General features: G+C 36.0%; 1 protein-coding gene across 2 annotated transcripts in view; it reads left to right on the forward strand.

Annotated features, from left to right (window-relative positions):
- Positions 1-1,523: 1,523 nt before the first annotated feature.
- LOC106873673 (leucine-rich repeat protein 1) overlaps positions 1,524-25,139 on the forward strand; it is a 42,697-nt gene continuing 19,081 nt past the window's right edge. Inside the window, exon 1 of one of the 2 annotated variants that reach the window (XM_014921129.2) lies at positions 1,524-1,850. Coding sequence is in view for 1 of the 2 variants with exons in the window: in XM_014921128.2 (XP_014776614.1) it covers positions 3,069-3,101 (33 nt within the window). In the remaining variant the exon portion in view is untranslated. Of the gene's footprint in view, positions 1,851-2,533; positions 3,102-25,139 lie in introns of those variants that run through there. The other variant, XM_014921128.2, reaches the window with a different exon arrangement.

Below are 25,139 nucleotides of genomic sequence, written 5' to 3' on the forward strand. Positions count from 1 at the left end.
CTTGTAAATGCAGTCAGAAAGTACAGATTTGGACAGTGGAAGATGGTGGGGCAATCAAACCAATATCAGCATATTGCTGATGCTTTATTGTTCCCAAAAGCATAAAAGGCAAAGTTGATCCCAGACAGAATTTGAACTCAGAATGTAATGAGATATAGCTAAATACCTTAATGCATAATGCCTGATGCTCAGCCAATCCTGCAACTCCACCTGAACCAACTTCAATTCCCTTCTAGTAATTAATAATTTTGTAGCAGATAGCTTTCTTGGGTTTGAACACACATGCTTGCACACACACGCCTCCATTAGTGGTTCTCTGTCAGTTCTGATGAGGAATATTAAATTGTTTAATGAACTGAATTACCTGCTCATTGAATTAATGGTTTTGCGATTGAATATTCCACATGCACAGGAACCCTTAATGAAATTCTCGAGCAGAATTAGTATGACACAGCGTGATGAAGTTGTTATTTTAAATTACAAGTGGAATTCATCTGATAGGCTTCTGCACCGAATTTTACTCACAAGATATGGATCAACCTAAGGCTAAAGAAAAAGTGGGGGAAAAAATTTACCCAGATGACATACAATGAGATTGAACCGAAGACCTCATGGCTGCGAAGCAAAGTTCTCAATCATTTACACAGATGTGAATGCACATACGTACACACACACATGCATGCATGCATGCATGCATGTATATGTACGTATGTGTATGTATGTTATCATTTTCCAGTTTTATTTCAAGATTTCTTATCAATAGAGAAAGAGGTGGTTTCTAACCTAGATCCAAGGCTCCTTCATAGAAATTTCAACATCAACAGGGTATTTGTGTATGCATGTGTGCAGTATTTGTAATCAGTGCATGTTCATACGAGTAGGTTTTCTTTTATGTATGTATTCTCATGCATATAGTTGCATGTCTAGACATGCACATATATACTTAAATGGTAGACTTCTGGAAAGTTTTACAAATTTTTACAGTTTCAGTGATGGCTTGGATTTGTAATCTTTTCTTTGGATCAGCTTTTCCCTTTCTGGTTTTGAGAAACCTGATTTCTCAAGATTGGTATTTGGGTAGAGTGTTACATATCCTAGTGCCCCATTAATTACAAGTATAAACCTGAACTTGAATTCAGATAATGTATGTATGTATGTATGTATATTTGCGAGTGTATAATAATAATGAACTTAATGTATATAGAGCTCAGGTGTACTTTACAAATTATAATTGAACCTTGGGTCTTATGAAAAACTTTCTCTGTCATTTGTAGGTCTCTTGAAGATTATATATTCCAATTCTTGATGACGAAAATGTTGCTTATATATAAATTATACGCGCACATATCTATGTGAAAAGGTTATTTTAAATTAAAATCACAATTTAAAGTAAATCGCACTTTTGTATCAGTAATGGTGTTCCATAGTTACAATTATGCTGTCTTGTCAGAAGATTCGGCTTAACGCAGACTGCTCCGATTTTAGTGTTCGTGCGACGCTTTAGACCGCATCACACATATGGGTGTTTACATAGCAAGCGAAAAGGATTTTTTTTCTTATATATCCTGACAGATAAAGATTTTACCAATAATCAAGTTCCGACGTTAATATTAGAGTTTTATAACTTTAGGAAAGCGTCTGAAAATTGCAATTTGTTTTCGAGAAAAATTTATATCAAAGAAATTGTTTTCTTTTAACCTTCTGCTAGTAATCAGTTTCACGCGTAGTAATATAGAGGTCTGTAAATAGTTCGCAGTCTGATTTTTCCCGCATTTCTTCAAATATGTTTAGGTTGACATATCTTCGTTAATTACGGAAATATTCATTGGTAGAGGCTTCTTAACAAACAGGTTAGTCTCTGATGTTTTATACTGTAATTAAATTTATAACTATTACAGAAAAGACTTTAGGAGAATGTAAGCTCTTTGCTTATTTTACTGTGTTTTAAAACTTTTATCGTGTTGTGTTGATGTTTTGTCCCAGGTTAACCCTGTACCAACGTTTCCATTGTGACCGTTTCTTCTTAATTACATATATTATTTAGAATTACACTGGTCTACGTTCGCTTCCTTCATTAAAAAAATACAACAAACACTGATGGAAAAAACAACTACAGATATTGAGGGAAATTTAGTTGCTGTTTCGTACGCTTTGAACGAATGAAATTGATATTGTAATGATTCTCTTGTTATGTGTAAATGTATATAATATGCGTTATTGTTTAACTTCAAGCCAGCCGTTATCATCTCATTCCACTCAAAATACAGTAAAACTATGCAAATAATCTAAAACGTGTTTCCTTTTTTTAAAAGACGGTGGGTAACGGGTTTTATGAGGTGATTTGGCTGCTATTTCTAGCATTTCAAATGTGCTTTGATTTATAGTCAGATAAATTTGACAAACTTATCACTCTTTGTGTAGTGAGGAACGTTACTGCTGGTTTGAGTTGATTCTTTGGCTACTGAGTAGCCGGAGCTATCTGTCTGTCTGTCTATCTCACCATCTCTCTCTCTATATATATCTATCTATCTATCACTCGTTCACCTGTTTGTGTCCGTAGAATTTATCAAATTAGAAAACGCAAATTTAATATAAAAATATATTTTCTGAAATTGCAAATTATTTAAAATATAAAAATATAATTTTCAACAGAGAGAATTTTTCAAAATAGAAAACAAATGAAGTTTGAAGTTTAAAAATAATAGGATCGACCACTCACGACTAGCTAGCGCGGACGCGCGACTGCGCGTTCGGGACCACTCTGCTTTAGTAGTACCCTTATACTCTGTGTGTTTTCAAACGCATGGATATAAGTGTCAAATTTGTTCCAATAACTTTCGAGTGATAGATAGATAGATAGATAGAGAGAGAGAGAGACAGACACAGACAGATAGCTCGCTCTGGCCAGTCATGGTATTAGCTGTCAGTAGCCAAAGAATCAACTCAAACCAGCAGTAACGTTCCTTGTCAGATTTTTCTACTTTCACTTCTGACAGCTAATACCATGACAGTGCCTAGTTATTTAGTTGTCCTGGTCAAGTGGCGTTGTCTGGTTTGTGTCGAACGCAATGATTTTTTATTTAGAATATGACCTATTTGAGGTGAGTAAACATTATTCAGCCATGCTAAAGAAAACCCAATAAAAGTGAAGGTAACAACATACATTCCTTAAAGTAAAATATAACAAAATTACGTTTCAGATTGGTTGACTCGCCAAAGTATCAATCAATTAAATAATATTGGAAATATGTAATGTAGTGAGTGGAAAGATAGTGTGATATTTAGCGGACATAGTAACAACTCTGGACTTACAAGACTTCATCAAGAAAGCATTGACATTCACATGTTTCTAGATCAGGGATCGCCAAACTTCGACCATCGACCCCTTTTGGCCACTTCACCTTCCTTATCGAGCCCCTTTAGTCACTTCTTCCGCATCGACCTACCTTAAGTTATGGTACGGTAGAGTAATACCCTACCGTACCACAACTTAAATGCGTACCGGGTACTGATACTGGCAATTAAAATGTTAGCTAAAATATACTTGTACGACAAATTAAATTCTATTGAAGATGACACACTTTTTACATTTAAAACTTCGTGTACGGGTATACAGTATTAAACTTTTAGTTTTTATGAAATTGTTTTCACGGTTAGAAAATGTGAAAAACATCATATTGCCAGAATATCTTTTATTGAAATTGACAACATCAATGTGAGGGGTGAGCATGGCGCTAAGTATTTCTAGCAGTTCATCTGGGTGAGTTGGTCTTTCGCACGCCGACCCCTATTCGACCCCTTGGCTATCATCGACCACCTGTAATTCCTCGCCGACCCGTAGGGGGTACCTCGGGTGCCCTTTGGCGACCCCCTGATCTAGATCTATGGAGATAGAGAAATAATTATTTCTATACTAAAATATACATACACTGGCGAAGCAAAACAATTTAAAGCTTGAGGGAAATAACTTAAGAATATCACCCACTTGAAAGATAAATTATTAAAGTATATATGCTATAATCTTGTCCAGTCTGGAGTTGCAGTGGTTGATTTTTATGCATCTTCTATATATAATTGTTATTCTTTAGCCCAGATCAATCTTGATCGAATAGACCTATGATTAAAATCATCCCAGCAATGACCTTCTCTTCTTTTTTGCATATCTAACATTTCTTCACATTCTTTCCTTTTCTGGATGTGATTTGAGGGAAATTTGGCTGTTATTTCTAGCAGTCCATATGTGATTGAAGGGTTTCGTAGTGAGTACACTAGAACTTTGGCAGTAACACAACAGCGTTGATTCTCCAAGATGTAATGAAATAGTAAATATATGAGGGTGTAATAGAGGTTGTTGAAGTGTGTTGTTGTTGTTTGTCCCAAATCAACCTTGATGGAGCAAAACCTATTTTCAAAATAACTCCATCTGTAACAATCCGTCGTATTTTCAGGCGAAATATACCTAGGTACATCACACAGTGTGTCCTTCTTTTAAATAGTGTAAGCTGGAGATTTGGCTGCTGTTTCCAACTGCTTGAGCTCATCATTAGTGGTGGGAAGTGTAACTGGTAGGTTACTTAAAAGCTGGATCAAATTGTGACCGTGAAATTTGATCCTTATGTCTCCTGTCATTTATGTTTTTATTTCATAACCTGTGTGTGTATTGGGGTGGTGAGTATACAGTCCATATATGTTTATCTCCATGCTTGTGTCATTGTCTCCTTCTGCTTAACATCTGCTGGTACTCTGGTCATTGATAATGGAATGAGATATGTGATACACCTGTCATCATGCTCAGTCAGTGTAAGTGCATACTCTTTTACTTGTTTCAGTTATTTGACTGCGGCCATGCTGGAGCACCGCCTTTAGTCGAGCAAATCGACTCCAGGACTTATTCTTTGTAAGCCTAGTACTTATTCTATCAGTCTCTTTTTGCCGAACCGCTAAGTTACGGGGACGTAAACACACCAGCACCGGTTGTCAAGCGATGGTTGGGGTGGGGGACAAACACAGACACACAAACACACATATATATATATATATATATATATATATATATATATATACATATATAAGACGGGCTTCTTTCAGTTTCCATCTACCAAATCCACTCACAAGGCTTTGGTTGGCCCGAAGCTATATTGGAAGACACTTGCCCAAGGTGCCACGCAGTGGGACTGAACCCGGAACCATGTGGTTGGTAAGCAAGCTACTTACCACACGCCTTATGTTCCCTTAACAGTCCAGTAAAATAGAAACTGATAAAATAAATACCAGATATAAAATAAGTCTTAGGGTGCAGTTTGATAAACTAAATCCAAGGCACTGTCCAGCATAGTGACAGTCCAAAGACTAAAATAAAAGAATACCACTTGGTAACCAGTTACTTAGCTCATATTCAGCATTTTCTGTAAGTTAATGTTGTCCAAACTTTAGGGCCATACCATCTACCTCACATTGTTAGTTCAGTCACTACCCATATTTCAGTGCTATAACATCACACAGACTACTGACCATACAGCATACATCTCTTAGTATATATTATTAAAAAAGAAGATAAAGATCCGGATCTTGTTCAAAACGGGGGCACCAGTATTTTCTTAACGAAACACTTTGAAACTTGGGACACTGGTAGAATGTGTCATATAAAACATCTTTTTCTCTTAGTCTTCTTAACAAAAAAACATACATCGCAAGTTATTTCATGTTAAAGTTGTCGTATTTCTGTAATTTCAACCAATGACTGACGTCCATTCAGCCGAATACATTAAGTGCTGACTACGTAAACAAACGATTCTGGCGGTGGTAAAATTATTATTTCCTTGTCAAAAAATGGCTGAAGCATATTGGCAGTAGGGTTAGGGTTAGGGTTAGGCAGTAGGTAATAAACCTTTCATACAGTTCAGGCAGATGTTAACGAAATTATAAATGGAGATTAAATACGCTTTACACCGCTTAAACTGCCAAAGGAGTAAGTGTAAACAGCTGAATACTTGTCAGTGATTGGTTGAAATTATCGAAATAAGACAATTTTTTACATGAAATAAATTCGAATACAAAAATTTTTTTCTGTTCTATAACACAAAATAGATAAGTATACGAAGTTTGAAAGTCTTTCGGTACCAAAAACACTACATAAAACATTAATGAAAACTGGTGCCCCCGTTTTGAACAAGATCCAAAGATCCTTCCCTGATCATAGGGCTGGCTTCCATCATGAATAAACGTTTCTGCCCTGGATGGGATGCCAGTCCATTGCAGGAAATACTCATTTTTGTCAGCTAAGTGGACTGGAACAACATGAAATGAAGTGTTTTGCTTAAGAATATAACGCATTGCCTTGTCCAGGAATCGAAACCACAGTGTTATGATCATGAGTCCAACACCTAAACCTCTAAGCCATGCACCTCCACAATATATACTATTATTAGAGAAAACAGAAAAAATCTTTCAGTTTGCTTTATAGTGGAAAATTAGGAAAAAAAAAAAATCTTTATGTTCGTTATTTAAAGGTTTATTTATTTATTTCTGATATTACCATCATGACTGGTACCACCAGTAGCTTTGTTAGCATCAAGAGCAGCTGAGCAAAAAATCTCTATTGATTTGCTTCAAACGAACATTCTTCAATTTGAAATGCACATGCATATATTAATGTGCATAAGAAACAGTTTATAGTTTTCTTGCTTTCTTGAATTTTTTAAACTCCTACATCTATGAATCGTTCTACTCTTTGTTACTTAACATTTAGTAGTGTAGTATTAGTAGTATTGGTGGTGGTAAATTCTTAGTAAATCAATTGCCTGCCTGTACATATGCATGTGTGTGTGCATGAAGATATGCAAATAATGATGATTAGACATATGCATTGTTATCAACTTTAGGAATTTCCTTTTGCTTTACTTGACAACGCTGTCAGCTGTTTGTACGATAAACTCACAAAGTGTGACACAGAGGTTTCTTGGACATTAAAAAATGTGTGTTGTGTTTGAGCTTATAAATTACATACATTAAATTTGGTGGAAAGCTGTTTTAACACCACCAGGTCAGCTGTAATTGAGGAAACCTATACTCAAAGGAATTCAAGTCATGACCATTCAATTTCTCTCTTTTGCAACTTCATTGTTCCATATGTCCTTTCCATTTATAGATAAGGAAGATTTGGTTGTTTTTTTTTAGCAGGATGTTGCGGCTAGATTGTTATCTAGTGTATGGTGAATGTATAGAAAAGTAGAGCACCAGACTAAATGCATTTCAGTACTTAGTTTTGTTCTAGTTTTGAAGATTGTTTGGGGTTGACAATATTTATGTGTGCATATTAGGACTGCTTAATTACAAAGTTATAATAACCTCAAATTAAAATATCAGTTAACATAATATGCACCATCATAGATTTTTTTTTTTTATACTTAGCTTTCTCTACCGACACGGGTATGATGGTTCATTACAATCAGAGTGCATTGAGTGCATTTTATCGGTGTATGAACACTAATGAGATTGTTATGTCCTTGGCTAGACTAAAAGGTTTTCTGCATCCTGTGTTGTCTTCAGTCAATGAGTATACTGGGTGTATTTTATTATGGCACCAACATTAGTGTGCTTGCTTTGTCCTCTACAAAAGGTGGTCCTCATCACTGTGTGTTGTGTCCAAATGGGATTACAGGTATGATAGAGTGGGTATGGCAGAAGGTAACTGCAGGAAAAGAACTGGGGATGAGAGGGGAGAAAAAGAGAGTGTGAAAGACAGTGATTGGCAAGACAGTGTGGAAAGAGGAAAAGGTGAGAGAGATAGTGTGAGGAGTGATAAAGAGGGGTAGTAATAACAGAATGTAATGAGAAAAATGGCAATTGTAGAAGTTAGTGGTAGTAGGAGCATGTCATGTTTCGTTATAGAAATGAGCAGTGGCAAGTATATTCATTTTTATGTCTGCTTTTTCATGTTAGTATGAATTGGATAAGACTTATTGTGGCAATATTCTATGACTGCATGCTCTCCTGATGCCCACACATATTTTCAAGCAATGTCGATCTATATAGCTGCCAATCTATTTATATGGAACATAAACACACCATCTTCTGCTCATCCAAAAATAAAAGTATTTTAAAAAAATCAAAAAGATATCAACTATATTATGGCTGGGAGATAACAGTTTACTCAAAGTAGCCACCCTCAACTTTAACCATGACCTCAAGTTCTGGAACCTGATGCATCCATTCCTCACTGTGTCCTTGGGGAGATCTTTGAACACCTTGACCTTAGCTACCATCTCGGCCTTGGTGTTGCAGGTAGAGCAGTTGGTGTCTCTCTCAGCTGTGCCCCACACATAGTAATCCATGAGATAATAATCAGGGGAATGAGAGGTCAAAAATTGGGACTGGTGAAGTCATAGGAATTCTCTGACAACCACTTCTGACTTTTTCTGGAAATATGGCAAGGAGCTGAATGCTGCTGTCACACATATGGCCTTCCAGCAGCAACCCTCTCCACCAGGATTTGACCAGTTTCCAACAGCTTCACAAAGCCATCTGAATTGAGCCTAAAGACCTGTTCAAAGATGTGGGGTGACATGACGTCATCTTCACTGGGGACACACTTTGCTGTGTCCCTTCCTGCTGGTCATGTCTTTGCAGTCTCCATCGCAGCTGTTCATCTCACATCTTACAACCTTTACAGTTTTCACAGAACATTGAGCAGCCAAAATCATCCTGACACAGGTAACTCTTTTCCAAAATTCACATTGTTTCCAGTCCTCCATGTCAGCTAACTTTTTCTCAACTACAACTTTAATCTTTATGCTTTCCAATGCCATTGACTGTTCACCAATACATCAAACTGTCCCTAGAAAAAAGAAGACATAAAATTTGTCAAATTTGGTTTGAACACCCTATATATGAGCTAATGAGGGAGGTCACCACTAGTGTGCAACTAGAAAAAAAAACCCAGCCAAATCTCCATCAAACTATAAACTAGATCCTCCAAGAGTTTGGAATGGTATGAGAGTCACCATCAAGTATGATGCCCCATGTCCTGGGTGTCTTGTTAGAAAAATTTGCTGGATATAACAGTTTCATTCCCAGAATACCCCTGAAACCAACTGCTATGCTACTCCAATTTAAAATTTCCATTTCCTGTCAGCTTCGGCTTCATCATAACTACCAAGGTATCTCAAAGATAATTGTTGTAAAAATTATGATCAGCTTCCTTTTGGTAATCCAAGAGTTTAAAACCCTGATAGCCTCTTTATCAAAAAATCACAGGGCAAAACCTATTCTGTGAAAAAAAGCAGAAATCTATTTTATTAGTTAATCAGTTTGTAAAGTGTGTCAAAATTAGTACATTGCTGCATAATGTTACTTTGATACAATGGCCAAGCAGTGCTTGGTATCTCTCTGCTTGTGATTGAGAAAATCTTCAATGCCAGATTAAAAAATTATGCAATGGTTAAATCCTGGTAGATTTGATTTATTTTACATCTGTTGTATTTGTGTGTTGATTTTCTTTTATTTGTATTTTGCTAGTAGTAAAGCTTATATAGTTATCCACCTTTTCTTTTTTTGTGGTTACATGCATATACTCTGTCTGTCTCATACACACACACACACACACACACACACATGCACTTTCTCCTTTTTGCTCATTACAACCCCACTGCATGCTTTACAGATATTTTGTTTACAATCTTTGGTGACATTTTAAATAATTATCCATAAATGTAATTTCTACATTATCACCATCATTCTGCATCAAATTTTAGTGCTGTCATCTAAATTTTTTTTTTATCTAATTATATTTTGTGTACTGTATGATAATGATATTATAAAACCATGATGGCTCATTGTGATTAATGCTTGAAAACATTAACATGAAATTGTCATACTTATTTACAACTTTTACTCAATTGCATTGAATATCTAAAATATGTTTTGCATTCTGTAAAAATCTGTCTGGAGCCAAAAGGCTCATCTCAGTTTCTGAGATGTTTAAGTGAAAGAGAGAATGTCTCCGAACAGGACACTAGTCTGTTGTGAGATTAACCCTGAGCTGCTGCTATTTTAACTTACTGAATAAAATCTGCTGTACCCCACTACACCCAATCAGAACTTAGGAAATTCCAGTATTTCTTGCATTTCTATTATCGACTGGATTCCCTTGTTCTGTATATCACTTGTCTGATGATCAGAAACAAGAAGCCTGGGGTAACAATTTGTGAAGTTTTCAGCTTCCAATATATATATATATATATATATATATATATATATAATGTGTCTAGTCATTCTAGGTGTATACGACAGGCAGGTGAAATTCAGTCGTTATTCTTCCTCTTGTTCATGTTTATTTTTTTAATTAATCAGGAAAAAAAAAAAATTCATTCAACCAAGGCATCCAAACTGTTAACTGGATTAATTTACTAATTCATTAACCCTCCTACTTACCTCTCTTAATATCTTTGCACTTCTTTTTCTCTTTCTTTCCCTGGTGGGGATTTTTCCTGTTATTTGTTTTCCAATCTGCTGCTGCTCTTCAAGCTTTGCTCACTTCATGTTTCAGTCTTTCTATTTTTTCACTTCTTCTTTCCTCTCTCTCTCTCCTCATTTTCTGTTTTTGCTCTCTTGTATTCGTGCTTTCTCTTATTCTTTCTATTAAAAAAACTTTTTTTTTTTTCATTTCCATTAACTGACCATTTTATTTGTCCACTTGAGTATCTCTTTCTCTCTCTCTCATTCATTCATTCGTTCATTCATTTGTTTTTCTAACATTCTATTTTTCTCATGATGATAATTCTTTTTCATTCACATATTTTACTAACTTAATTTCGTTTTCATTATTTTTCTTCTGTTCTTCTAATTTACCCTTCTTTTTCTCATTCCTTATTTCCTGTCTTTCTTTAACTCTTTATTCAACTTTAATCCTTTCTTTTTTCTTTCTTCCATCCATTTTTATTCAACCTGCTCATGCATCTCTCCCCCCCTCTCACACATTTCCCCCTTTTTCTTGATCATTTTACTTATACATATCACTTCTTCTCCTCTCCTGTTTTACTAACTCATTCACCCAACTGATGTCACTCTCACATCAGTATATTCACTCTTACTACCTCCTTCTTTGCTCCTTTCCTCCCACTTCTAGACTCTTTCTGTTTTTCTCTCTCTATGCAACCAAGTATACATGCTCTACTGATGACAATGTCTCCAAGTATCACCAATAATTAAATCTCATGTTTCTCCCTCTTCTCAAATCAGATCAATATTTTGCATTGTGAGACATTCGTTGTCTATAAAACACTACTTGTTGAATTAAATCAGAATTCTGCCTAGTCAGTGGCAAAGCTTACCAACTGCTTTCTGGGGGGGGGGGGGGGGGGGGAGGTCTTTCCCCTCCCTTTTATTCTACAGTGTTCCATAATTTGAAATTTCTCTTCCTCGACTGACTTAATGAATAAGCTATGGCATTATTACTCAATCTTATTTCGGTAGTTGAATATTAATATTATTAAATATTTTTCCATTTGTGTATATTTTTTAAAATCTTCTTTTTCAATATTCTTTTATGTCTCTCTCTCTCTTTCTTGCTCTCTTGTAATCCTCTCTTCTAAGAATCTTTACTATTCTTAACCTTTATCCAAAGATGACTCAACAGATTGGTTTCTGGAATTTTGTAATTTTGTTCTTACTTGCCATCTGTATCATCATCATCATCATCTTCTTCTTCTTCATTTACTATCCATTTCCCATGCTGGCATGGGTTGGACAGTTTGATCAGAGCTGCAGAGCTGGACTAAGTTCCATTCTCATTTGGCTCAGTTTCTATGGCTGGCTGCCCACTTTACAAAGTGTACTGAGTACTTTTTATGTGGCACCTGCTTGGGTGCCTTTTACATGAAACCTTCACAGGTGCTTTTTATGTGGCACCGGTACAGATACTTTTTACATGGCACTGGATCCTTGGACTAATTTCAAATGTTTAATTTTTATTAGAGTCGTTGGTCTTCAGGTTTCTCTTTTAAATTTATTGTTTCCTTTGGACACAAGGCTGCTTGTTCAAAAAGAGAAGTGGAGTTGTTGATTGAATCAACCCCTTTTTACTACTGCTACAATGTCCCAATGAAGAATGTACAACAGACTTGACTTTGGTGGAATTTCAAATGTAGAAGTGAAACGGAGAGAGGTGTGACTACATAATGTAATGATTTTAGTCTTCTGCACATTTATTTTCATAACCTTTTATATTTATTAATTAGCCGCACTGTGTGGACTTTTAAGCAAGCTCCTGCAGAGAGCTAATTGGGCTTGTGGCTGAAAACTAAAGAGAGTGGTAATCAGGGCTGTGGAGTTGAAACAAAAAACTTTGACTCCGACTCTGACTCCTGTACTATTGGCGTCTCTGATTCCTCTTTATGTAATTAAGTGATTGTTGTCTATATATCTCATAAAACATATGCACACAATTGTACTTTGAGTAGGCCTATATGTTATAACTGGTTTATATTAAAGAATATTAAAGAATAAAGACATTGTGAGTCGGAATCAGAGTTGGTATAGTTTTACCAACTCCGACTCCAGCTGCCCCTTAATTGTTTCTGATTCTGACTCCATAAACCTTCTGGAATACTCTTGTTTTTCCTGCAGATGTATTCACCTTGAGGTATTCAAGGTGAATTTCCTAAGTATTCTTAGCGGACCTACAGAGGTCATGGGTACTGTCCTTTCCTCTTCAATTATCCATAAAAAATATATTAAAAATTGTCAAAAATTAGGTGTAGTAGTGGTGGTGATGTTGGTAGTAGTAGTGAATGTGGTAATGGTATTAGTAGCACTTGTAATAGCCGTGGGTGCTGTGGTAATACTGGTAGTGTTCGGTTAGTAGTTTTCCAAATACATCCTTGCTCTGAGTCATGTTTTGGTCTCAATAAAGAACATTATTAGCATCATCTTTGACAGGAAATGGTAAAGTTGGTAGAGTAGCTGATTGAATACTTTTGTTGTATTTAGTTGCATTCTACATTCAAAATCCCTTCAAGGTTAACTTTATCGTCCATCCAGGATCAATAAAGTAAAGATATTAGATACACAAAGTCAGTTAAACCAGTTGTGAATATACATTTACACAGTAGATTGGTTCTGCAAGTTGCTGTGCAAATTGAAACCATGTAAATTGAGGGAGATATGTTTATGAAGATTTTCTTTTATTTGTTTCAGTCATTTGACTGCAGCCATGCTGGAGCACTGTCTTTAGTTGAACAAATCGATCCCAGGACTTATTCTTTGTAAGCCTAGTACCTATTCTATTGGTTTCTTTTGCCGAACTGCTAAGTTATGGGGACGTAAACACACCAACATCGGTTGTCAAGCAATGGCGGGAGGACAAACACAGACACACAAGTACATACATACATATATATATATCATCATCATCATCATCGTTTAACGTCCGCTTTCCATGCTAGCATGGGTTGGACAATTTGACTGGAGACTGGTGAACCAGATGGCTACGCCAGGCTTCAATCTGATTTGGCAGAGTTTCTACAGCTGGATGCCCTTCCCAACGCCAACCACTCTGAGAGTGTAGTGGGTGCTTTTTATGTGCCATGGCACAAGGGCCAGTCACACGGCACTGGCAATGGCCATGCTCAAAATGGTGTTTTTTATGTGTCACCTGCACAGGAGTCAGTCCAATGTTTTGTTCACATGCCACCATCACAAGTGCCAGTAAGGTGAAGCTGGAAATGATCGCGCTCAAATGGTGCCTTTTACATGCCAACGGCACGGAAGCGAGACCGCTGATCCGGCAGTGATCCCGTTCAGATGGTGCTGTTAGTGCTCCACTGGCACGGATGCCAATCATTGAATTTGGTTCAGTTTTGATCTCACTTACCCCAGCAGGTCTTCGCAAGCTGAGTTTAGTGTTCAATGAAGGAAGGTTGGCATGGGTGCCAGTCATCGAATTTGGTTCAATTTCGATTTCAATTTCACTTGCCTCAACAGGTCTTCGCAAGCATACCACGAGCTTCTTTCAGTTTTTGTTTACCAAATTCACTCACAAGGCTTTGGTCGGCCTGAGGCTATAGTAGAAGACACTTGCCCAATGTGCCATGCAGGGGACTGAACCTGGAACCATGTGGTTGGGAAGCAAGCTTCTTACCACACAGCCACAAAAAATATTTAAAGAATTATTTATTGGAATGGAGATAATATATTTTCATGTGTATGGATACTATTGTAATACTGTGGTCCTAAAATCAAAGAAGAACAATGAGAGGTAATGAAGACAATTGAAATTAGAAAATGAGACTGATAATGACACTTCTACTTCAGCCTACTTCAAGTTACTTCCTAAACAAGTTTGTGAATTTAAAAAATATAATATATCAACAGTTTATGTATTTAAATTATATGAATATTCTTAATGCTACTTGGAATTTCATGAATCTATTGACTGTTGTAATCTAAAAGAAGAAAAAATGCTGAACTTGTGCCAAAGTTAGAGAGAATTATTATTATTGCACTCTGGAGTTGATGTAATCCACTAGCCCCCTCCCCCAAATTTCAAATCTTGTACCTAAAGTAGAAGGAATTATTATTATTATTGGGGAAATTTTTTTTGGTCTTTGAGAGTTAAGTATCTTGGCCACACAAGACACAATACAGTGCTGCAGATGGTGACTTCTTGGCTTCCAATTAACTCATTGATCGGTTTTCTCACATTCTTGATAACATCTGTTAATTCCCTCAAAGCCTTCTTTTAATTGTAGTTAGGATTCATAAGTCAAAATACAAAGAAAACCTTGTGTGAGAGGTGAAATAAGAAGACTGGCAAAAAGTTTTGTATTGTTACTGTTGTTTAGATCCAGGTCAGCCTAGATCAGAGTTATAATCAAAATGACTAACCAGTCCTTTATTCACACATTCTGTGCAAAGTGTCCTTTCTTCACACATTCTGTGCAAAGTGTCCTTTCTGTTTTTCTTAAACCTTTTGATACCACCCTGCCTAAGATTGCCCCTGGTTCTATGATATAAATTTATTGTTTCAATAAGAGAGTATTGTAGTTCGCTTGAAACATTGTGTATTGTTTGTAAAGAATAAAAAGTCTTGAATGGTACAACAATGTACTATAATACAAAAAATGGACTATATACTTGTTGTAATTTAGTTAGCTATAGTCCGATGATATTTCGGAATACAATTCCTTCTTCAGATTTTCTTAGATGGAGTCTCTGCTATCAACTGTTTACTAACAACTTTTCTTTTTTTTTTTTTCCGGAAGTGTCTCAGTAGTGGTCTCACGAAGCACCTTTTGGAACTCCTCAAGTAATCTAACTTAAAGTGTTCCATCAAAATTTCATGTTAATTTATGTTTCAAACTCCAGATTAACTCTTTAGTATTCAGGTTATTCCGTCAAATGTAATGCTTATTTATTCACATTCTTTTGAATTTGTCTTGCATTATCTCACAGCTTTCAAATTTTGATGATGTGATTGTTTATTTTTAGAATGATATTGTTGGATAGGTGTAAGAGGCTGAGTCTGGCTAGTTTGAACATAAAATAGGTAGAACATTTGGGCTGAATGTAGCTAGTTTAAATGCTAAAGGGTTAATGATGACCAAATTTTTTTTACTAAATTTTTTTGAACTAACTAACAAAAACAGTGCATTTCAACAGAAATATAGTAACAAAATAGTTAAACATGTCATTTGAGAGAGGTTTGGCTGCTATTTCTAGTAGATTAAATGACTGCATGAATGCTTTCTTGTTGACTTGAAAAGTTGTTATTTTTGGTTATTTAAATTATTATCCCTTTTATTCTTATTGAAATTGGTTTGTTGACAAGATTCTATAAGAACACTAAAATGAATACCAGTAACATATTGGTGACCTTAATTACTGCAGATGTGTTCATTTGTTGAGCTAGACTATATTATATTGCCACCATTACAACCAATTAATATATCTGTACTTTCTATAAGTCACAACCTTTAGTTTGTTAATTAGCTATTTCAGAGAGGCTTTTTTCTTTTCAATTAGCTGGCTCCTGTGCAAGTGGCATGTAAAATACACCATTTTGAGCGTGGCCGTTGCCAGTACCGCCTGACTGGCCTTCGTGCCAGTGACATGTAAAAGCACCCACTACGCTCTCGGAGTGGTTGGCGTTAGGAAGGGCATCCAGCTGTAGAAACTCTGCCAAATCAGATTGGATCTTGGTGTAGCCATCTGGTGCACCAGTCCTCAGTCAAATCGTCCAACCCATGCTAGCATGGAAAGCGAACGTTAAACGATGATGATGATGTTGTTTTTAGCTCTGTATTAATCATAATTAAGCAGACTTTCATCAAAGATGTACCAATTGTAACCAACCTCCATTTTTGTACATCAGGAATTGCATTGTCCTTTTCTTTTCTTTTTTAAGACTGTAGACTGTAATTTGGTATTTGTTTCATGTAAGGTTTGTATCAGAGCATACAAGCATCTTTGGTAGCTTGCCGTTCATTTAGGCTGAAGTGGTTGTTTAGTTTTAGGTTAGCTGTGATTGAGCAAATGTATGTTTTCAGCAGGATTAGTAGATCTAGGGTTACATTATTCAATGTGCTTTTCCCTCTTTAAAACCAGTAGGGTGTGATTTTAGTGAGACATAGCTGTGATATCTAGCAGGTTAACTGACTTTAATGAGGCTTCCTCAATTAACTGCAAGAGAGGTTTCTATCTGGAGATGATTTGTCTGATTATCAAAAGTAAATATTTTATTTTTAATATTCTTCTCATTTCTGAGATAAAAACAAGTATCTCTTTTCTTTGCTCTTTTGTCTCTGTCTGTCTGTCTGTCTGTCCGTTTGTCTGTCTGTCTGTCTCTCTCTCTCTCCGTAATTCTTTGCATCATGTAAAATTTTATGTTGACTGGAATTGCTGTTAGAGTAGTGGTAGTTGTAATTTTTATTTTGATTTTGTATCATACATTTTGTGAATAAGTGTCAATGGTTATAGGTGTCTGACAGACCAAATACTGGTTTATGGTAAAAGCAATAAGGAAGTGTCTATTCAACTCAGAATAAATAACACAAACTTTGAACATGTTGGTTCTTTGGTTTTCTTGCTGGTGTGTGCAGCTTTCATTTATATATATTAAAAAAATCACTCTCTGTCTCTCCCTCACATACATACATATCCTAGTTTTTAAAATCTTTATGCATCTTGGTTTTTAAATATGTGCATCTCAGGTTTTAGAATAGGTACACTATATCTCTGCATGTCATCATAAGAGGTATCTGAAGGGGTTGTCATCAAGAGGATCAGCCATCCATAAAGCACTATCACCAAAATGTCTTGTCCAGTCCCTGCCCATGAGAAAAATTATGTGGAAAACTGATATGTACAACTAGCACAGTTTCTATTTTTATCAAATTTTACTCGCAAGTCACTTGTTAAGGCAAGGCTATGGTCGAAGAGACTTTCCCCGGTGTGCCAAGCATTGGGACTGAACATAGAACCATATTGTTGCAAAGCAAATTTCTTTGCCACACAAGACTAGTTTCTATTTTATTAATTTTTATTTTTAAAAGTAAGTCCCACTCCTCTCACCCTGGTTAGGTTACAAAACTATCACAAGTAATCTGGTACTTAATTCATCGTCATTGTTTTAATGTACACTTTTCTATGCTCACATGGGTATGACAGTATTTGTTGAAGTGGATTTTTTATTGTCAGATGCCTTTCCTGTTGTCAACCTTCACCTGTTTTCAACTAAGGTAATATTTTCCCATGACCAGCTCACTGCCTTAATAATAATAATAATAATAATAATCCTTTCTGCTAAAGGCACAAGGCCTGAAATTTGGGAGGAGGGAACTAGTTGATTACATTGACCCCAGTGTTTCACTGGTACTTAATTTATCAACCCCAAAAGGATGAAAGGCAAAGTTGATCTTGGCAGAATTTGAACTAAGAATGTAAGGACAGATGAACTGCCGCTAAGCATTTTGCCCAGCATGCTAATGATTCTGCCAGCTTGCCACCTTCTTAATGATGATGATGATAATAATAATAATAATAATAATAATAATAATAATAATAATACCACCACCACAACTACCATTGATTGAGGTTAATCAGTACTGTTGTATGTACATGTATGTGTATATATGTATGGTAAATCTTCAATATTTGTTCAATCTACTACAGTGCTCCGCAACTAGTATGTCACAGCTCACTGGTGTGCCATGTGATGGTGCTAGGTGTGCTGCCAAATTTTGAAAAGAATAATAAGTGTACTGCAAGTAAAAAAAGGTTGCAGAGCACTGAGTCTACTACACTCATATCTGCTTTTACCCCTAGCCACCGTCACCACTGCTGCCCTCCACCATTACCCATCACTATCACCACTACCCACTGTTGGATCAGGGCTGACTTTTGGTTATACAATCACCACTGTCACTGCTAGCAGTAAGACATTGAAGCTACACTGTCTTAAAAGTTTTATTGTTATAGTAAATAAAACATTGTTGGTAAAGCTGAAATGAAGTTTGGTTAATTTGAATATTTATAAAACAGGCTTGTGTGTAAATTATCTGTTTTATGGTTTTATCCAGCCCAGAAGGAAAATCTTGCTGTATTGCTTTGATGTATCTGACAGATGTAAATCATTTCATCATTGCTTATTTGTTCATTTTATTTATTCATTGATTGATTAATTCTTTCCTTGTTTGTGATTCAATCAACATAGTGAGCACAGGGTGATGATGCCTTGTGGTTGGTGGTAGTTGGAGTGTTGGATATGGGATCCAGGGTTGTTTTGAATATTGATCACATTCCTATATAAAAGAAAATTAATACTTCTCCGTAAAATTCAAATATACCCCTTAAGCCCAAAGGTGCTGTTAAGAGCCAGTGTGGTGAAAGATATATCTTTCCCTGGATTGAATGCCAATCTGTTGCAAATAACATTTCCCAGTTGACCTGGTACGTACTCTTCAACAGCTTGGTAAATTGAAGCAATGCAAGATTGCATTCTACTTTGAATCAAAGAAATGTCTTCAGTGGTTTTGAACTTCTAGTTCTTTGTAGATCACAGGCTCTATCCTTCCTGCTAAATAAACCAGTAAAATACTTGGTACAGCCTCTGCCGAATGTTTTTTTTCACCCTAAAGAGCTTTTTAAGAGCCAGTGCTTAGTTCCAGTTTTATAGCTTTAGTCACATGTCTGACAAATGGCTCCACCCCCTCTGCAGCAGACAAGATATTGGTCTATCTCAATATTGTTAGATGATCTGGTGAATAGTGTGATTAATTGAACTGAATTTCATGACTGGTGGATACTCTTCATATCAATTACCATCAGTGTGGTTTGTGTGTAATGTATTGTTGGGGCCTGTAGCTGGCTTTTGCAAGTCATAGGGCTCTCTCGACTTGTATTGCTTTGTTTCACAATTGCTGTTCTTGTCAGGTTGCCTATACAATAGTTTAGAGAGTCTATCATGTTACAGAGGTATATTAGATGAACTCTTCTTCCTTAGCAGACATCCTTCACTGACAAAGGAACCTTGGTAGTGTGTAAGAGGTGTAAAAAGGGCCAATACTACTTATGGATATTAAATGTGAGGGAGGTTAGTGATCATTTTCTATTTTTGTAAGAAGAGCCAACTGCTCATGGTTTTAATTTTTGATATAAAAATTTTGAAAGCGTTTGACAAAATATCTATAATTTATATATTGGTGTATATTATGATGCTGATGATGATCAGCTGAAATTGTGTTAGCATTCATGTTGTAATGTGATTTTGACTGAAATTTTAGTTTAAATATGAATACTTTGCTGCAGTTGGACCCTGGTTGGCTGGTATTCTATAAACTACATTACATTGAGACATAAAGGTAAGTAATGTGTATGGAGATTCTTGAGAGATATTATTTCATAGATAATTAGATAGTTACACATGTAGATAGTTACATATACAAACAAGCAGATAAATGGTTTTACAATACTGAAATTTAGAATTAAGGTCCACTATACTTGTAACAGATGTATAGAGAAATGCTTGTAGTGAATTTGAACCCAAGAATTTGGTTCTGGTGGTCCAATATTATATCAAGTTAGCTATTTTGTTTCTGTGAAACTTGTTGATTGAACCTTTTCTGAGAAGGATCCTTCATAAAAAGCACATGAATTTTTTTACCATTTTTGTGAAAAGGTTTCTCTATAGCATGCAAAAATTACTGGAATTTATTTTAAAGTGAAATAGTTGAGAAGCACAAAGGTTACAAATATTGGATGTGTGCACAGTTAAGTTGACCCCAGTACTTGACTGAAGTTACTGCATCAAACCTGAAAGAATAAAAAGCAAAGTTGACTCCAACAAAATTTGAATTTAATATGTAAAAGAACATGTGCTGACCTCTACAGTAGTCATGAATTATTTTCTTTTAACATAGAATAATATCAAGCCCTTTGCGTTGTTGCTGTTTTTATCAGAATGTTCTCCCAGTATTCCTCATTAAAGGTGTGGATTCATTTTGGTCTGTTGTGACTTTGGTATGCTCATCATAACAATCCTTCTTGCAGACAGCACTGTAGATTTAGAAATACTGTTGTGTTACATGAGACGGTTATTCCTTAACTATTGATAATGTGGGTGATAACTACCATTCTGGCACAATCAACATTCATTTTGTATCACAATGTGGAGGCTTAGAGGTTTATTGATGAAGTATTTTAGTAGCTGTCTCTTGTCCTTGGGTAACGAAAGTATAGCCTTCAAGGTGAAATCTGATGTATCGAACTCTGGTCTCTTTCTGTAAATGATTCTGCTACATGTGTGTTTGTATGTTATAAACATATACACATACATATATATCTATGCATCTTACCTTAGCATATGTTTCAAAGCAAGAGTGGAAAATGGTGTTGAAGGTAATGGGAAAACACCAAAGTTTGACAAATGGCAGTTGTTGGGTAAAGAAACAGTAGCTCTAGATTGTTGTTCAACCAGCTACCCTTATATGTATATATATGTGTGCACGAACAAGCACACATGCATATATGCACACAATAATACTTTGTGGTCTTGGTTCTTCACATTCTGAATTTTCAGGTTTGGGTAGTAGTCGCTCTATCCCACTTATAAGTCAAATAACCACATCTAACACACAACTCTCTCTCTCTCTTGTGCATGCGCGCACGCGCGCACACACACACTAAGCACACTAAGCAACTGATATACTAGGTGTTGCCTGTAAAACCTCAGTAAGTTAATGTAGTGAATCAATAATTGCATAGCAAATGTGATTGTGCCTGCACTAGCTGTTTTCTTTCCCAGAGAAACTGTCAACTACTTCAGTGAGTTTTGAACTCAAAGTTCTTTGTAATTCACATAAGTTTGTGTGTATATTTCCTCTTTCTCTTGTATTAGGAAAATACAAGAGAAAGAGGAGAACCAATGGGGACCATTGATAAAGAGTTTGCAAATCCAGTGCCCAAGATACACTTTTTGAGCTTGATCCCTATTATTATTGGAGCAACAGGGTACATACCAACCCTTCTGGAGCAAAGTATGGCTGAACTTCGGTTCCAGGGGAGAGAACGCAAATCCTTAATTCATTCACTGCAAATGATAACAATATCTGGCACTATGAAAATTTGCAAGACCTTAAAAGGATGATGAAAAGAAACAAGACTCTTTTTTACACAATCTTGCTACGAAGTAGGTAGCCATTCAAAATTTATTCTAAATTGAAAAAGAATGTGCATACATACACACACACACAGACACATACATTGTTGTTGTTGGCACTCCGTCGCTTACGATGTCGAGGGTTCCAGTTGATCCGATCAACGGAACAGCCTGCTTGTGAAATTAACGTGCAAGTGGCTGAGCACTCCACAGACACGTGTACCTTTAATGTAGTTCTCGGGGATATTCAGTGTGACACAGTGTGACAAGGCCGACCCTTTGAATTACAGTCACAACAGAAACAGGAAGAAAGAGTGAGAGAAAGTTGTGGTGAAAGAGTACAGCAGGGTTCGCCACCATCCCTTGCCGGAGCCTCGTGGAGCTTTTAGGTGTTTTTGCTCAATAAACATTCACAACGCCCGGTCTGGGTATCGAAACCATGATCCTATGACCGCGAGTCCGCTGCCCTAACCACTGGGCCATTGCGCCTCCACAGACATACATACATATATGCAGAAGGGACAAACGGATTAAGTCGATTATATCGACCTCAGTGCGTAACTGGTACTTATTTAATCGACCCCGAAAGGATGAAAGGCAAAGTCGACCTCGGCAGAATTTGAATTCAGAATATAGCGGCAGATGAAATACCGCTAAGCATTTCGCCCGGCGTGCTTACGTTTCTGCCAGCTCGCCGCCTTGCTAACAAGCTGACAATTCTGCCAACTTGTCACCTTTATAATAGTAATACACACTTGCTCACATAATTTCATGTGGTTGAGGTTTTTGTTTGTTATGAGCGTAATTGTTATTTTAAAGCATTGAATGGTATATAATTGCTATTTTCTATTCTGTTTTAAACCTATAACTGTTTAAGTGCAATTAAAAGGACAATTTCCTTGGAAATGTCCTAATTACTTACTATGAAATGTCACTTCTTTGAATACATCTTAGACATTACTAGCAATTATGAAGCCTTATCATGAGTACCTAATCATGTTAATTAACAGCCAGTCCCTGAAGTCATTGTGTGTGCATTAGCTGTTAACAATCATGTTTGAATGTTAGCCCTTATTTGCTTGCTTGTGTTGTTTTGAAATGACGGACAAAAGCTACCTTGTTCTTAAGTTTTGTTATATGTGTGTGTTTGTGTGTGTAAACTGACGTGGTTAAGAAGTTCATTTCACAACTATAGGTTATGAGTTCAATCCCACTGCTTAGGAGCATAGATGAATGTCTTTATAGCTTCATTATAAACAATGTCTTGTTAGTGGAATTTGGTTGACAGAATTTATGTAGAAGCTTGTGTGTGTGTTAACATGTGCACCCATGTCTTTGTGTTCGTCATATTTATGTTCCATATCTTAGAGAAATAGATATCCACAAAGTTCTGTACCAAAATAGTACTGGTTTCGATATGATCAGCTGTGCCTTTGAAGGTTATGCCCCAGCATGGCTACAGTCCAGTTAGCCATGCAAGTAAATGTATAAATATATTAATGTAAAAAAATAGGTTAGTGATGATAAATGGAAATGTAAGAGTTTTTCTAATTAGTTGACCTTGGTACTTAAAGAACTCAAGTGGTTTTTGTCATGAGAAAATATAGAAATCATGTTGTTTATTTTTTTGGATTGCAACTTGCCATAGAATGAATGATGTTCACAATGCTGAGTACATCGTCAATGTATGAATAATGACTCGATTATAGGTGTGGTGCATGCATGTGACTGGGTGGATTGTTAGGGATAAACCAACTGACATGAGGGAGAAAGAAAAGAGAGGGATCCTCTGTAAAGCTTTTGTATTCTTTTGAAGTTTGAATCTTTTTTGTTTTCTAAAAATGCATAGAGTCTCTAAAACAGGGCAGTTGGAAAATTATATGATACAAAGTATTGTATGATTAAATTAGTAATTGTGAAAATTAACTTTATGCATTTAACTGGTTTACAAATACTAACAACTGGGTTTTTTTTTCAGATGTCTAAGGATCCTCAGATCTGTGATCTCTCTTTCATTTCCCTTAGCATTGAATAAAAGAATTATTTTATTCCTAGATCTTGAATGTGGAACTGCAAGCTGAATAATCATTTGTCAATTCCATAATGCAGTTGTTGTTTCACCCTGGTCAAGCAGGTTTTATGATCAAAAGCATTCTAGCTGTGATCATCTTATAATTATTTTTTTTTTGGATATAGTGTATGCCAGGTTACATTTAACCCATGTATTTTTTTAAGATTTGGGGAAAAATTTAGCTGTTATTTTTGGTAGGTTGAGTTGCCACATAAACATTCCCTGTTCCCTTGTTTATGTTTACTGTTCTGAATCACACTACTCATAGTATCTACTTATAGTTATATGAGTAGAATTGGCTTTTGTGATTTAAGTATCTTAGCCACAAATACAATTCAGTGCCAGTTAGGAGATACTAATTATTTGGTCAGAGTCCAGTTGCTTGCTATCTCTCTTTTTTTGAAAAAATGTTATAAAGGAGATTTAAAAAGATAGTATGACATCATCATAATTTCATATTGTCCTAACATTCTATACAAAAATGTCATGACATTATAACATATATATATAGAATAGGTTAGTAGTTGCAATAGAGAGAGGTTCCAAATGTGTGGGTTTGTTCACTTACAAATTTGCTCCATATTCTTGCAAGATTTTTTCCATAGAAATCTAACTTCATCACATTTTGAATTAAAAGAAAGACTGGTGCTTGAATTTAGTGACTTGGTTGGCTTGTGTTGGGTTTAGTAACAGTGGAGCTACCAAGCTGTTGTTATTACAGATTTTTTGTCTTTTGCCATAAATGTCACCAAATTTTATAAAGCTAATTCAGAATGTTTTCACTGATCATATTATTTTAAATGATATGATTACAAGGTTTTGATTAAGTGAAATAATTTGCAGCTTTGAAATTAGCTTTAATGGCTCCAATGGCTGCAGTTTACGGACAGCTTCAATATTAAAGAATTTTGAATGGGTCATTAAATATAGTTCCCATTTTAAAAAAGAAAAAGAATTTGTGTTGGTTAGCTTGTGAAGGAGAAGCAGTCTTGTCAGTAGTGAAGATAAACTGACAAGTAAGATTAGAACAGTTAACATAGAACGCTAACTGGAGGTTAGTGTTTAGTGAGAATGAATACATGCAGAGATTTTGCATATCTCCAGTTTTACTAGCATTGAATAAAGTAGTAGCAGAAACACTGCCCTCCATTTGGTTTTCTGATGTCTTTTCTTTTATTCTTTTACTTGTTCCAGTCATTTGACTACGGCCATGCTGGAGCACTGTCTTTTAGTTGAACAAATCGACCCCATGACTTATTCTTTGTAAGCCTAGTATTTATTTTATCGGTCTCTTTTACCGAACCGCTAAGTTACGGGGACGTAAACATACCAGCATCGGTTGTCAAGCAATGGTGGGAGGGCCAAACACAGACACAATCATACATGCACACACACACACACACACATACATACATA

The sequence above is a fragment of the Octopus bimaculoides genome, chromosome 6, assembly GCF_001194135.2.
Source record: "Octopus bimaculoides isolate UCB-OBI-ISO-001 chromosome 6, ASM119413v2, whole genome shotgun sequence".
Classification (NCBI taxonomy): domain Eukaryota; kingdom Metazoa; phylum Mollusca; class Cephalopoda; order Octopoda; family Octopodidae; genus Octopus; species Octopus bimaculoides.